General features: G+C 38.3%; 2 protein-coding genes across 2 annotated transcripts in view; one reads left to right on the forward strand and one right to left on the reverse strand.

Moving 5' to 3' along the window:
- The window catches only part of DUSP4 (dual specificity phosphatase 4), a 277,349-nt gene that overhangs the window by 165,907 nt on the left and 95,756 nt on the right, over positions 1–15,686 (reverse strand). The gene's annotated exons all lie outside the window — the stretch shown is intronic.
- TNKS (tankyrase) overlaps positions 1–15,686 on the forward strand; it is a 209,908-nt gene that overhangs the window by 122,812 nt on the left and 71,410 nt on the right. The window contains exons 6-8 of the mRNA XM_059156236.1: positions 13,136–13,230; positions 14,671–14,737; positions 15,053–15,239. Coding sequence (XP_059012219.1) covers positions 13,136–13,230; positions 14,671–14,737; positions 15,053–15,239 — 349 coding nt within the window. The remainder of the gene's footprint in view (positions 1–13,135; positions 13,231–14,670; positions 14,738–15,052; positions 15,240–15,686) is intronic.

A 15,686-nucleotide genomic window follows, 5' to 3' on the forward strand; every position in this document is an offset into this window, starting at 1 on the left:
CCCATGCAAACCCAGTGAGAGGAAGCTAGAAACTCATTTTCATGCATATGTTTCAATTCTGCTGAATCTGAGGCTGGAAAAGAGAAAAAACAAATTTCTGGCTATTGAAGAATCCCCTTGGAGTTTCCATGATGAGAACGTTAAGTTAAAATTGAATTTAGTTGGCATTCAGAACTTTATTCTCACAAAGATTCCTCTGTGGATTTCCTGTTCTTTCTTGTATGCTCCTTTCCTTTCCCTGCTCCTTCTCTTCCCAATATATGTACTTAAAATAAAGATAGTCCTTTATAGTCTCAATTTAAAAATAAATTTTTACTATATAAGGCAGCTGAAGTACAGGAACTTTATTTTATAAGCCATTTCATAAATTCTACAAGTTTTCAAATGCTTTAGGTTCATTCTTAAAGATGACAGGTGTTTGGAAGACTGTCCTTTTTGAGACTGGGAAACAGCAATCATATTTACCTCTGTTCATGCAGCCTATCTAGAATTCAAAGAATGTTCCTTGGAGGAGAACATAAAGGGTAGTTAGTCCAGCCTCCCAATGCAGTGTTGGGACGTCACTGTGAGGATCTGATGGAATGCTATCTGGCTCTGCTTGAATACATTTTTTTTTTTTTTTAAATGAGAGCTCACTGGTCTGGATTGGACCATATCTGACTTAGTGCCGAACTTAAGATGGCACACATTAGGGAGCTGTATTGACTAGCCAGAGGGTAACCAGGAAGGTATCCAGAAAATTATTCTGGAAAAAGCCATTGAGACAACTGCAGGGGTTTAGTTCAAGAGACCAAGTGACAGTCTGTTAGAGATATGTAGAAAAACCCTGCTCTAGGAAAGACGCCGATAAATTGTCTTGTCCGATTTCAGTTTCCTGTTATTCTTTCTTGTCCTCTACTACTTACTATTCTACACAGTGCTGTTAAGAAGCCCTACATTTCAGGGGTGCTCATCCAGGGGGATGGTCACACTCTCCTCATTCATGGGGTTTCACATATAATACCTATGGATCAGTGCTTGAGGTAGTTAGAGCCACCACCGGGATCCCTGCCCACCGTGAGTTACTCTTCCTGACAATTAGCCGTGTTAATCCATCTCCGAACATGCTATCTAGAACCTGAGCAGCCGGCCAGAGGGAAAGGAGGAAGGCAGAAGGGGTGTGCTGAGGTCAGACTGTCTGGATTTGATCTCTGATGGTGCTGTTGACGTCTTGTGCTAGTCTCCCTGTTCCCCAGTTTCCTCCTTTCTATGCAGATTATAATAGTTTTCTAGCGCTGGTAATCGGTGTGTAAGGTAAATATAAGTAAATCCAAGTTAATGCATATAATACATTTTGAAAAGTGCTTCGTACCTAGAAAGTCCCTAGTAGATTTTAGCTACTATTTTCAATAAACAACTTTGTATTTTCAAAATGTTTTCATATCTTCCATTTCATTTTAACCTGAAAATAACTTGTTGAGGAAACTGGGATGATTGTCTGCTTTTACCCTATTACAGAAAACATTAATATGTTAGACACTCCGAGGTTCTAGGAGTGGTATCATGTCTGTTATTACAAAGTAATAGTCCTGATACAGTCCGTTGTGATGAGACCATGTATGTGTTTAGCTCCAGACACCATGCTCTAGAGTAGCATTGATCAGGAGGCCCAGGACCAGAGGAAAAGATTGGAGAAGAAAACATTACTATAGGAGGATCGAGTAATGTGTAATCTGTAGAAGAAAAGTTAAAGGACACCTAGTTTTTGAAAAAGGCATGAATAAAATGTCTTTTTAGAAAAGTTGTTATTTCTACTTGAGTTCATCAGTTTTCATTCCCCAGATAATTTCTTTTTAAAATTCCCTTTATAGGGGTGCCTGGGTGGCTCAGTGAGTTAAGCCTCTGCCTTCAGCTTAGGTCATGATCCCAGAGTCTTGGGATCGAGCCCCACATCAGGCTCCAGGCTCTCTGGAGCAGATTAGCTCTCTCCGAGCAGAGAGCCTGTTTCTCCCTCTCCATCTGCTTGCCTTTCTGCCTACTTGTGGTTTCTCTCTATGTCAAATAAATAAATAAATGAATCTTTAAAAAAATAAAAAAATTAAATTCCCTTTATAAAAGCCCAAGAATTGAGAAGACTTCAAGGAGATTATAATAATCTTCATTATGGTGCTACTTTAAATCTCCCCAAGAAGACAGGCTTCGGTGATATGTGTTTCCATGCACTCGTGCCCATATTGATTCTCTAGCTTGCAAGTTGTTTGATTTTGATTAAAGTATCACTGTCTCCAAGAACTTCTTAGGTGTACCTAGCAAGCAGATTAATCATGTCTCTCTGCCTGAAAGAAATCTAATAAGCTCTGATTGTGTGGTTATTATATTTTCCTGGGAATTTTATATTAATGGCTGATAATAGCGTTTTATTTGTGGAAGGGAAATACTGATCTGTCTTAACCAGACGAGCAGTTTGGGTGAGGTGTTTTTTGTTAAAGAGCCAGAACAGAGATGGAACAACCTGATTCTCCTCTTCTAGACGATGAGTAAATAACCATGGCATAGCTAGCAGTGGAAATACTGTACACGGAATGAGATAGACTTATATACACTAATATTTTAAAAGAAAAGTAGGGAATTACAGAAGAGTATAATATCCATTTGTGTGACTATAACAACAGCAAAAAGAACTCAGAAAAACGTGTCTATGTACACAATAAAAAAACTCAAGTGATACTAGTGCATCTATAAACAGTGGTTCCCTTCAGAAAAGGGGTTTGTTGAGCCAGAGGAAGAAGTAGAGAGAACATTTTACTATATATTATTTTATAGGGAATATACTATTTTTATAATATAAAAGGGAATTCTGTTGGAGTGCATGGTGAGTAAAGATAACTGATAATTGAGAGCAGTTATAAAACTGAGAAAATTCATATGTAACACCTCTTTTTTGGAACTATAACTGAAAGTATGTTTTTATAAAAATGTGGAAATAAGTTTTGGAATTTTTAAGTGTAATGATCTTCTGTTTGTTTGTATATACTTTATAAAAAGATGGAATCAAGGAGATTCAAATCAAAACCACATTGAGATAACCACCTGACACCAGTTAGAGTGGCAAAAATTAACGAGGCAGGAAACGACAAATGTTGGAGAGGATGTGGAGAAAGGGGAACCCTCTTACACTATTGGTGGGAGCCACTTTGGAAAACAGCATGGAGATTCCTCAAAAAATTAAAAATAGAGCTACGCTATGACCCTGAAATTGCACTACTGGGTATTTACCCCAAAGATACAGATGTAGTGAAAAGAAGGGCCATATGTACCCTAATATTCATAATAGTGATGTCTGTAATAGCCAAACTGTGGAAGGAGCCGAGATGCCCTTCAACAGATGAATGGATAAAGAAGCTGTGGTCCATATATACAGTGGAATATTACGCAGCGATCAGAAAGGATGAATATCCAACTTTTGTATCAACGTAGATGGAACTGGAGGAGATTATGCTGAGTGAAATAATCAAGCAGAGAAAGTCGATTATCATATGGTTTCACTTACTTGTAGAACATAAGGAATAGCATGGAGACCATTAGGAGAAGGAATGGGAAAATGAAAAGGGTGGGGAATAGAAGTGAGAGATGAACTATGAGAGATTATGGATTTCAAGAAACAAACTAAGGGTTTTAGAGGGGAGGGGGTGGGGGATGAGTGAGCCTGGTGGTGGGTATTAAGGAGGGCATGTATTGCGTGGAGCACTGGGTGGTGTACATAAACAATGACTCTTGGAACACTGCATCAAAAACTAATGATGTATTTTATGGTGACTAACATAACACAATTAAAAAAAAAAGATGGCAGGAAGTTAAGAAATTTACAAGGATGATATCCGGAATTCACAGGTCACAGAGATAGTAATTGCAAAACTGATGGTACACAGAGCAATCTTACCATGAAAAGGAGGATATCCAGGCATAATATGCCCTCTGATGCAGTGCTGTATGAAGTATTATTTATGAAGTATTCTTGCTAAAGAAGTTTCACATGAAAGAGGAAGTTCCGATTTATGTGGAACACAGAAAACAGAGATAGGCACAAGTGAAATCAGCACACAGGAAAGGGAAGAATTAACAAGGTCTCTTCAATAAGTCAGGATCGTGAACAAAGAAAAAAGAGATGAAGACCATTGTAGATGTAGGGAGACTTAATGGTACAAGAACCAAAAGAATTGGTCCTGACATCCAGCGAACCAACTTGAGAAAGTTTTTCAGGCACTTAGGAAGGTGCTTTATATGGGTATTAAATGGATTTACCACTGTTATGTTAAATGTAATAACTTTGGGGTTTTAAATGAAAATGCCCATAATTTTTAGAGACACCTTGGGAGAGCGAGATGTTAACAGTGTCTTGAGTTTGCTTCAGAACACTTCAGTGGGAAAAATAAAAGACAAGAAAAGAGGTGGCAGACGGCAGTGTCACCAAGTCTTAATAATGAATGGTTATTGAATCTGGATGATGCTTACATGCATGTTCAAGTGCTGAAAAGATCATAAAGCTTTATCTGATGAAGCCATTTTTGTAACTGTAGCAAGAGCAAGAGGCTGGAAGAAGAGCTTGACTAGTATGTGGAGCTTGTATGGACTGAGAAAGACTACACTTGGGTCTTTTAAAGGAATTGTTTAAATGGGAAGAGAAGTATCCTTTGTTATCTCTTGAGCCAACTTTTAATAGGATTCTTTTCCTAGTTTGGCAGAGGAATAAATCTTTCTTTATTCAGAATGTCTGTGTGCCCTTGCACGTAGGCGCGCACATACAGACACACACACAATTTTCTGACTTGGGACAGTTCCAGGAACCAGGAAATTCATTCAGCATGAAACTGAGTAGAGTGATCAAGCATCTCCATTTGCCAGGGATGAATGGGTTTCCTGGGACCAGGAAAATCTTGGGCAAACCGGGATGAGTTAGTCACCATAGTCCAGAAAATTCCAGAAGATTTGATCGAGGTCAAACTGGGCCTTTATCTTAATGAAAACCAAAATACACTATGTATCATGAGGTTAGATAGCTTTCTGATGACTTACATCATGGCTTCACAGTTGTGGTTTTGTTCTTTCCTAGAGAAGGCATCAAACATCACTCAGGCCTCTGTTGAAATGTAGATGTAACTCACACAGATTTAAAGTCAAATTCATCAAACCAGGTTTTTCATCCCCTCTGTTCCCTCTTAGTAATGTAAATCAAAAGCTAACAAAAACTTTCTTTTTTTAATACCCTACTAAATATAAGGTACTGTGTTAAGCCTTCAAACGTAAAATTAAGATATAGTCTCTGTTCTCATGAATTCAGGGTAGATTCGAGGAGACAAATAAATAATCACTGTATGTTATTTTGTGACAGGTGTTAGAGTAAAAGATTGTGACAAATAATTTTAGGACCAGTCTTTGGCAATCTTTTTTGTATTTTATTTGCAAAATAGTGTCCAGAGACAGAACAAAGGGAGAAGAGATAATTATTTGGAGTTTGCTATTTTTTTTAAAAGATTTTGTTTATTTATTTGCCAGAGAGAGAGAGAGAGCAAGAGAGCACAAGCAGGGGGAGCAGCAGGCAAGAGGTAGAGGGAGAAGCAGACTCCCTGCTGAGCAGGGGATCGAGTCCCTGCATCAATACGGGATACGGGACTCCATCCCAGAATCCTGGGGTCATGACCTGAGCTGAAGGCAGATGCTTAACTGACTGAGCCACCCAGATGTCCAGGGAGTATTGGTATTTTGGAATCTCATTTTAAAATCTTATCTAAGGAATGTCCTAAAGTGTATGCTTTATAAAAGTGGAATAAAAACAGTCTTAAGAAATTAAGAGTTAATTTTTATATTTTATGCTTTTTAGATGAACAGTGTTCCAAAGATTGGGATATATTCTGTATGGTAATGGTTAAACTTCCAGAGCTTTCTCAACACTATCAGATCAAGGAACGCTTTCCCTGGATCCAGCAGTCATTTGCAAGAGAGCAATGTGTGTTTTGTGTTAAAATGTAAATGCTAAAATTCCTCTGGGATTGACTATGTGTAATACATTTAAATCTTAAGACATAGTTATCATGATTTCTTTGCTCAGTGGGAAAAAAAAAGATTTAGAATTTAAATTTTTATATTCTGGGCACATAATAGTAATATAGGTCTTTGAAAGCTGATAGCTGCCTTATGAATCCGTAAGATTCTTTTATTTTGATATTTAACCCCCAGGAGTATCTTGTCTTTCATTGTTGTTTGGATTTGTTAAGTCACATGTGAAATTAAATTTAAGTGGGAAAATATTTTGTTACTGGTAGGCCTATAATTTTTTCTGATGGTATTTCACTTATTAGTACAATCTAATTCCCAGTCATTTCAGCTAATTAGTAATTAGGGCATTTGAGCCATGTGGAGTGAACCAGGGGGAGTGGAGTAAAAGATGAGGTTGGAAAATTGGAGAGCAGTATTAGGAAAGATTTTTTTATGACCTTCTAGGTATTATACAAACTTAGTTTTTACTTAGAGTGGGATAAAGAAGGTTTATTGGGAGGTTCTGAGCAGAGGACTGGTGTATCTAACTGGTCTGTTTTAGCAGGACCACTCTGTGGCTATGTTGCCTAGACTCTGAGGGGATTATGCTGGAAGCAAGAATGCCAAATAGACGACTGTCACAACTTGGCCAGCTGAGAGAAGATGGGGACTTAGACCAGGCCAGTGGTATTGGAGTCGGAGAATCCAATACAGAGAAGTGATTGGATTCTGGAGATATTTTGGAGATAGTGCCAACAGAAGTACTCTCACTGCAATGAGCGTAGTGTGTGAGGGAAAGATGGTACTCAGGAAAAACTCAAAAGCTTTTGACTTCAGGAACAAAAAGGATAGAGTTGCTATTAACAGCAATAGGAAATTATTCATTGTAGGTTTTGTTGGGAATACTAGCAACTCACTTGTGTACATGATGATCATGAGATGTCTCCTGTATATCCTTGTGGCGAAGTCAAGTAGGAAGTTAGATGACAAGAGTCAGGCGTTCAGCTATGGGGACTGAGCTCGAGACAGGATTGAGGAGTCATCAGTGTATGAAAGTTAAATAAATGCACAAGACCGCATAAGATCACCAAAGGAATGAGTATAGATAATGAAGAAAAGAGATTTAAGGACACAGTCATGGAGTACTCCAATGTCAAGAAAATGAGAAGCAACCAGACAAAAAGACTAAGGAGTAACCAGTGAGGTAGGTCTTGGTGTCCCAGATACCAAGGAGAGAAGTATTTCAAGAAGGAGGAAGTGGATCCACTTTGTCAGATAGTGCCAACAGCTAAAGTAAGGTGTGGACTGATAAATGACCACTTCTAAGTGTGTAAGATACTTAATAAGGTGATAATAAGTAGTAACTACTATTTGTCATGCTTTTTCTGTGTGATACTGTATTGGGTGCTTATACCATTTTCTGTCATCCATAAGATAGCCTAAAATGGTAGAAATGACAATTCTCATTTTACAGACATTGGAAGGCAAGACCCCAAGACACTGAGAAATTAGTCCAAAGTCACATACCTTATAAAACTGCAAAGCAGGGATGCAAGCTGCAAATATAAAAGCCTTTACTCATTTCCTTATATTATGCTGCCCAGACTTACAGTAAGGTTGCAGGCACAGCTTTTGAACAGGGCTGTCGCTTGTCAACTCTTTTCACTTTGCATGTATGTATAGGTAGGGTAAGTTAAAGCTGTCTTACTTGCTTTATTCTGTGCTGCAAATCTATATCATAAAAGACAAGGGTAGATGTGTATGTTTGTTTGTTTCTTATGGCCTGATTCCAAGAAGAAAACTTGGAATTATGAGATTTCCTTAAGGAGGAATTCCTTTTTCTGTAAACATGTCACAGTATGAAATGTCAGCGATAACGTTCTCTTACAGCAGAAAAAAGTAGTTTGTATATTTGCAAGTGTTCCATACTTATCACTCCTCATGCTTGGCTTTTTGAATATTCCGATGAAAAATCTCTTAAGAATAAATCTAACTGGCACCTGGGTGGCTCAATGGGTTAAGGCCTCTGCCTTCAGCTTGGGTCATGATCCCAGGGTCCTGGGATTGAGCCCTGCATCGGGCTCTCTGCTCAGCAGGGAGCCTGGCTCCTCCCACCCCCGCCTGCCTGTCTACTTTTGATCTCTCTCTGCCAAATAAATAAATAAAAATTTTAAAACAACAACAAAAAACTCAGCAGCTAATTGTAATATGTGAGACTGCGGGAGACCCTAAGAACAGTGGGAAATGTCTGAAAGACCCGAAGCAGAAATTACTTAAGACTGCAGTTTGGGGAAGATCGCTGTAGTTGTTCTATAGAGAAGAAACTGCGGGTGGGCGGCAACTCTGGTGGCTGAAGACCTGGACTGGAGATGGCTGGACCAATGGAGGAGAGCAAGAATGACGCCGTCGGTTCGCCACATGGTAGCAGTGCCCAAGTAGCTGTAGCTGACTCTTAAGGGAATAGGTAAATTCAGAGAGAGAGAGTAAGTACAGAGTAAGTGAGATGAGCCTTTCCCAGTAGTAGTTCCAATGTGGATGCTAATTATGCAAACTGAATAGCATCACTGGAGGGCATATACAAATGTATATGTAAAATGTATGCAATAAATTTGAAGAAATGACAGAAGGCAAAAAGAAAAAGTAAAAATTAAGAACAAAAGATGATTTGAATAGGCATACCCTACTAAGATCCCAGAGGTTTTTCCTCTAGAAAAAGTCCAGGTATATTGTTTAGCGTTTAAACATTATATACCAAAATACTATCTTCTGATGCAAAGCAATTAAAATCATGTGGTCTACGACTAAACTTAATGAATGGTTAACACACAGGGCCAACTTTATACCTCAATTGCCAAATGGCAAAGTAATGATAAAAGTAATTTTCTAAATGCTAGGATAATTAACAGAGTGTAATATAGCCACCCAGGTGCCCCAGCTGCTGAGTTTTTTTTCGTGCCTCTGTGTCTGGTGGGAATGGATATGTGCTCTTCAAACTAGCTGGAATAAATTTCCTCATTCTGCTGCCTCAGTGATTTGTTTCCTCTCAAGTCTACCTTCGGGGAACAGTTCTTCTGAGAATCTGCCCTAATGGCAGTCCCTGCCGCTGGCCTCAGAGTGGTTTAGGTGTGCAGCCGCTTAGGACATCCTGAACTTCCTTTCCTACAGTATTTGTCACATTTAATAGTAGTTGTCTGCTTTCTCTGGGTGATTCCTCAGACCCTAGACTTCTTTTTCCTCCTCTTTGGCCTTTTGAAGAGTTAGTATATATGTTATTTCATTTAGGGACTCATGTTTTGGAGGAATAAGTAGACTCATAAAGGCAGAGTACTGTGCCTTTCTTGTGACCACGCTGGCCCTAGCATTTACCATGCTGCCGTGTATATTGCAAATGCTAAAATATTTTATTTTTTAAGATTTTATTTATTTATTTTAGAGAGGGAGCATGGGGGCAGGGAGGGGCAGAGGGAGAGGGAGAGAGATTCTTAAGCAGACTCCCAAGCTGAGTGCAGAGCCCAACACAGGACGTGATCTTATGGCCTTGAGATCATGGTCTGAGCCAAAACCAAGAGCAGACACTTAATCAGCTGCACCCCCCAGGCACCCCAGTGCTGCATTATCTTAAATGAATGCGAGTGATAACCAAATTGGTGTTCAGCCTTCACCACTCCTTGAATTCTAGTTAGTCCTCTAATCACTGGGGTATCAGGCACTTCAAATTCGATAAGCCCAAACGTGGAAATCTTTCCCTCTGGCTTCCTCTTCTCTCCTCCCTTTCCTTTTCCAACCTATAGCAATCCTTTCTCTTCATCTGTCACTGACATTTTTTAATTGGAACTGCTGTATCCTTTACTACCTGCATCAATTATCAGATTCTATCAATTCTGCTTTCTAATAGTTTTTGATACTCACTCCTCAACTCTGTTTTTCACAAATGCTCTATTTCAAGCCTCCTATCACTTCCTACCTTGTCAATTACAGTCTTCTAATTTACCTAATTACAGTAATTTAGAAACTAAATATATAACCATTTTCAAAGCACTATAAATAAATTTTAGTCTCAATGCTTCTTAAAAATATGGAGACTAAATATTTTTTCTTCTGTTTTATCCTTCTAAATAAACAGTTAAAGTGTATGTATATGTATTCATCCATTTAGGGACTTTGTTCATTTTTAAGAATAAGAAAAACAGTTATTAGATCAAATGTATTTGAGCAAAATTTTGTAAAAGATTCTTAATATGAAAAAGGAAAATCTTTTTGTGCATCAGTAATGAAGATGTCAGTTTTTTCATATAATAATAATAAATGTCAGCTAAGTCCTATTAAAGCTTACTGACTTATTGACCGGACATCCAAAGTAGTCATTGTCTCTGGAGGAAGCTTCCCTGCTGTATTGTAAAGTCCAATTCAGTCCTGAAGGTGAGCCAAGATAGCATAATAGAAACTAATTTTACCTTCCCTCTTGAAATTATTTTTTTTAAAAAAAGCTAAACAAAATATATGAAACAATGGTTTTCAGAAACTGGACATCAGGCAGTATATGGAAGTGATCCCTGAGAGATAAGCATTAAATAAGCCAAGTTGTGTGATTGCTTCAGCTTACTGCCTAAAAAGCATTTCTAGTCCTTAAATCAGAGAGAGGAAGCCCAGGGGGAGCCCAGTGATCTCCCTGAGATGAGAAGGTGGAATTAGGAGCTTGGGAGACCACGTGGCAAGAGTTAGCAGGTGGAGGGCCAGTGAATGGAGCACTGCAAAGAAGAGAGCTCGAGAGATCTGCAAAGTTTCCCTGACTCATTTCAGCTGAGTACTGATTAGAAGAGTCTGAGGAAGCTACACGGGGTGATAAAAAGAACCACTGAACGAGAATTAGACGTAGCAACCCCGGCACATCAAGTTGCACCACATCTGTGATCGTTCTGTTGCTACCAGCCAGACTGGGCAAACTTCCTCATTCATTGGCTATCATAGGGTACTCAGAAGGGTCATACCTCCCTGGAAGGGGAAATTAGTCCTAGTCTAAAGGTTGCTCTGGTTCTGTTTAACAAAGCTTAAAAATAAGCTTTGAAAGCAACCTAATATGTATCTTAAAATTTATGAATATATATGACATATATATATATTCATAATCGTAATTGAAGTTCCCTAAAGAGAGAATGGTGGGAGAGAGGGGACAGAAAAAAATATTTGAAAAAATAATAGAATATTTTCCAAAGCTGGTGAAAACTACAAACCACAGGGACGCCTGGGTGGCTCAGTTGGTTAAGCAGCTGCCTTCGGCTCAGGTCATGATCCCAGCGTTCTGGGATCAAGTCCCACATTGGGCTCCTTGCTCCGCAGGGAGCCTGCTTCTCCCTCTGACTCTGCCTTCCACTCTGTCTGCCTGTACTCGCGCTCTCTCTCTCTTACAAATAAATAAATAAAATCTTTAAAAAAAAAAAAAAAAAAAAAAAAAACTACAAACCACAGATCTAAGAAGCCCAGCAAGCCCCAAGCATCACAAAAGAAGTTGGAGACGGAACATCGGCAGCAGAAGAGCATACCAATGTCCTTCACAATCAGGTTGCTTGAAGCCAGTGATAAAGAGAAAGTATTAACGTATCCAAAACAGAAGCCACATGTGCAAACGAACAAACATAAGGATGTGGGCAAATTTCTAGTCCAAAATGATACAAACCAGAAGATAATGAAGCAGCATCTTTAAAATATTAAAGGAGGGGGAGAAACAGTTTTGAAAATAACTTGATACTTGCTGGCAGTCTTATTTTGCATAACATTCGACATGTGTCTGGAATCAGAAATTTGGATGGGCAAGTTGTTTGATGGTAAAGAAATTTTAATTATTTTTATATGATATTTTGCATTTTATAAGTGTTTATATATGAAATAAAACTTTCTCAGCACATTTTTGAACTAGCTAGGATGAATGATTTTATCTCTTTTACACGTGAAAAGGCTGAGATGTATAGGGAATATGACTTTCACAGTTTCATAAGATCCAGGAGTATAATCAGTTTCCTGACATCCTCTCTGGGACTCTGTTCTCATCTACCTGGTCTCCTCATTATTAGCTGTGAACTGCCCAAAACTATCTCCTAAACTTAAAGACTCTCAGAATATATAAAATATACTGCCTCGAAAGCAGTAATAATACTTTTGTTATCTTGCCATTTATAGTACATGAAGAAAAGAAATTGAAAATCTTACTAAATATCAAGGCCCAAATAGAAGACAGGAAAAATGAGAGTATACTAAGGTATACTAGACCCTGTGTGAAAAACTGTTACAGTATTTAAACTTTAAGTAAGTGAGCAAAGGTGGGAAAATAGCAGTAGTTGCAGAGAACCTTTTAATTTAATGTCATTGCCTTTTTTAAGAAGTTTGGTTCTTTTCATTACCATATAAAATATGAGCAGAGAACCTTTTAATAACTTGGTTCAAATTAATGTGGCAGAAATTAGTTGGGGAGAAACTGTGTTTTATATTTATGCTGCATATATAGTACATAAAATAGAATTAAATGCTATCTTGTCATGTCATTGCATATGTTAGAGCAAATTCATTTTGACCCATTGCTAACAGCCACATGGAATGAATACGGTCCATTGTCCTTTTTGTTGCCACTAAAGTTTCTTCAAATTGTTCTTTAGAGAGGCTTTTCAACCTTCGTATTCAAGAGAAATTTTGAGAGCCATTTCTGTAGGGGAGGCCTTATGATAGAATGGGGATTGAAACACTCAGACTTGAAAAGTGGGCAGAAAAGTAGGATAAAGAAGAATGTTTCCAGTTGTGAAGAATGTGAACCCTAAAAGTCTTTCCAGAGCGCTGAGAATCGTTCCTGTGGGAAAGAAGTAAGAAAGTAGAGAAGTTGGGGTAGAGCTAGATTACTGAAGGCCTTAAAAACAAGTGGGAGAAATAGGTGAATGACACTGAAGTTAGATTTTCCTCCCGAGATGAAGGAATGGTCTATCATCCAGTTATGAAATGTGACCTTCTGGCACTTCCACTCCGCGTCTTCTGCGTGTGTGCACTTTTACTGTGTTTCAGTCTAAGTAAACAGCAATGAAATGACAAAGCAAGAATGATTTACCTCAGGAGGGGATGTGTTTTTCTTTTTCTTTTTTAGTCTACCCCTCTACATCTAGCAGCAGGCTACAACAGAGTTCGGATAGTGCAGCTGCTTCTCCAGCACGGAGCCGATGTGCACGCGAAAGACAAAGGGTAGGTGTGTCCATTTACTCCCTTGAATGGTCTCATCCAGGGATCTTTATGCTTTGTTCACCGCATCCAAAACACGTAAGGTTTTTGCACACTGGACAAAGGCATCCATTTCTTTACAGCTCCTGTAGCATTTTAAGAATGTTAATAGCTTCGGTTTGACTCCATTTTCATGTTCTACTTACTGAAGAGGCTTTCTCATGGTGATGGCCTAAATTAGTTACATTTTATTGCATTTCTATTATTTGAAGTTAAAATTTGCTTCTCTCAATTACATTTACTATTTTTCAACTCAAGTGGCATTCCAGAAAGGGAGATAAAACAAACTGAAAATTCTGATAAGCCAGTAACATAGCTATCCTATTCACCTGGTATGTCAGGATCATCTTTTATGGATAAACCAAAATCACAAGTTTATAATGTTCTACTTTGGTTTTTATCCTGATAAAATCCTGGACATCTGTCCTGAGAAAACTTACAAAGGTTGATATGGGAGCAGTGGGAGATGGGAGGGACTACTAAGAAAGCAAATTCTAGAAAACTTTGTACCCATTCCCTACCTAGTCTTCAGAGCATCTAGGAAGTAGGTCTGCTCCTATGCGATAGGCTAACATTCCTCATTATCCCGCCTTAAAATCAAGAATATATTGACCTTACTGCCCAGGTAAAGAAGGTCCCTATTACACTCCTGTGATTGGCAGCATAAAGCAAAGCAGCCCAGAGAGGAGGGTTTCTTTCACTTTGCCCCTCTTCATGTCAGAAGACATAGGAAAGGAAGAAACAACTCAGTATTTGAACAGTGATCAGAGAGGGAATCTGTCATTCCAAATCTACTCTTTGTGGTGCTGCTTCTCTCTTGTCGGTGCCTGGTGTTTTGCCATATGCAAATGGTGTCCCAATAGTATAGGAGCACATGTGCCTGATGCTCTTGTACATCTCGGTTTCCTTGTGCATGTCCAAAACCAGATGGGTGTATGATAGGTGAGTCATCAAGAGAAGTGCACCACAAAAATGGCAGTCTTTGACTCGCGCAGAATGATACTTGGAGATTCAAGTTATAGGAGTTTGGATATTTCATTCTTAAGCTGGAAATTACTTTCCAAAATGAAATAAAATGGTAGAAATATTTCAGCTCACTCTCTAGTAACATTTTTCTGTGATACTTGATCTATAAAGCATGCAGTGGTCAATTAACACATGCTCTTCCTTTTACTTAAATACTTTTCTAATTGGTATCTTTATCATTATATTTAAGGGTTATACACACAAGACACGAGGTAAATATAAAAGGCTAAACATTAGCTATGCCTTGTATCCTCTTACTAAATACTTTAAGATATTTTTAATATATTATTGGAATCTATTAAAATTTTGTCTCTTAGCACCTCTTCATGACTACGTTATTTGAAATTGCAGTACTTTAATTAGCCTTTTTTCCTTTAGTGGACTTGTGCCTCTTCATAACGCATGTTCGTATGGTCATTATGAAGTCACAGAACTGCTACTAAAGGTAAGAGAAATTTTAAAATATTGAGCATTACTTGCTTTTTTTTTTCTAACTTGTCATAAGTTTTCACATGATTTGTAGGCCAGTTAAGAGTTTTAAGAAAACAAAAGATGTTTTAAAAATATTATTGCTGTCTTAAAATTTTTATAACATTCACTTTATTTTAAATTGTTTGTAAAAACGGTTATTAAAGAAGCTAAAACCCTTCTTGACATTTCGAAGAGTCATAGCTGAAATTTACAAGAAAATAAATGTCTTCTGTGTTTTATTTGACCCAGCGAAATGATCCCTCACCTAAAACTTTTTTCCTCCATTCAGCATGGAGCCTGTGTTAATGCTATGGATCTCTGGCAGTTCACTCCACTCCACGAGGCTGCTTCCAAGAATCGTGTGGAAGTCTGTTCTTTGTTACTTAGCCACGGTGCCGACCCTACATTAGTCAACTGCCATGGCAAAAGCGCCGTAGATATGGCTCCCACTCCTGAGCTGCGGGAGCGATTGACTTGTATGTATTTATATCCTAAACTCAGTATTGCTTGCTGTATATTAGACTATCTCAGTTTCGTTAGTTTAGTCCTTAAACTGGTCTTTTGTCCCACTTCAATACTAACCTTCTGTTCTTACACATACACTAGTTTATAATCCTCGTTTCGGGTCCTGTGCTTTTCTTTTAAGGTTGATGAGGCTGAGTCAATCAGTAACCATTTATTGTGTGCTTACTATGTGCCAGGTACTAGAAATACAACAGCGTACAAACCAGAGAAGAATTCTCTGAGCTCATAGAGTTTATATTCTTGTACTGTGGATAATAATATTTGCTATATAACATTACTGAGTACTCACTGTTTCGCAACCCCTGTAGGATTGTACAACCATGTTTCTATTTTTTTATGTGTGTTGTATAGCCCAAGTACGATCACTTGCCCTAATTTGAGTGAGATCCTTTTAATGA

This window comes from Mustela lutreola, chromosome 18 (assembly GCF_030435805.1).
Source record: "Mustela lutreola isolate mMusLut2 chromosome 18, mMusLut2.pri, whole genome shotgun sequence".
NCBI classification, from domain to species: Eukaryota; Metazoa; Chordata; class Mammalia; order Carnivora; family Mustelidae; genus Mustela; species Mustela lutreola.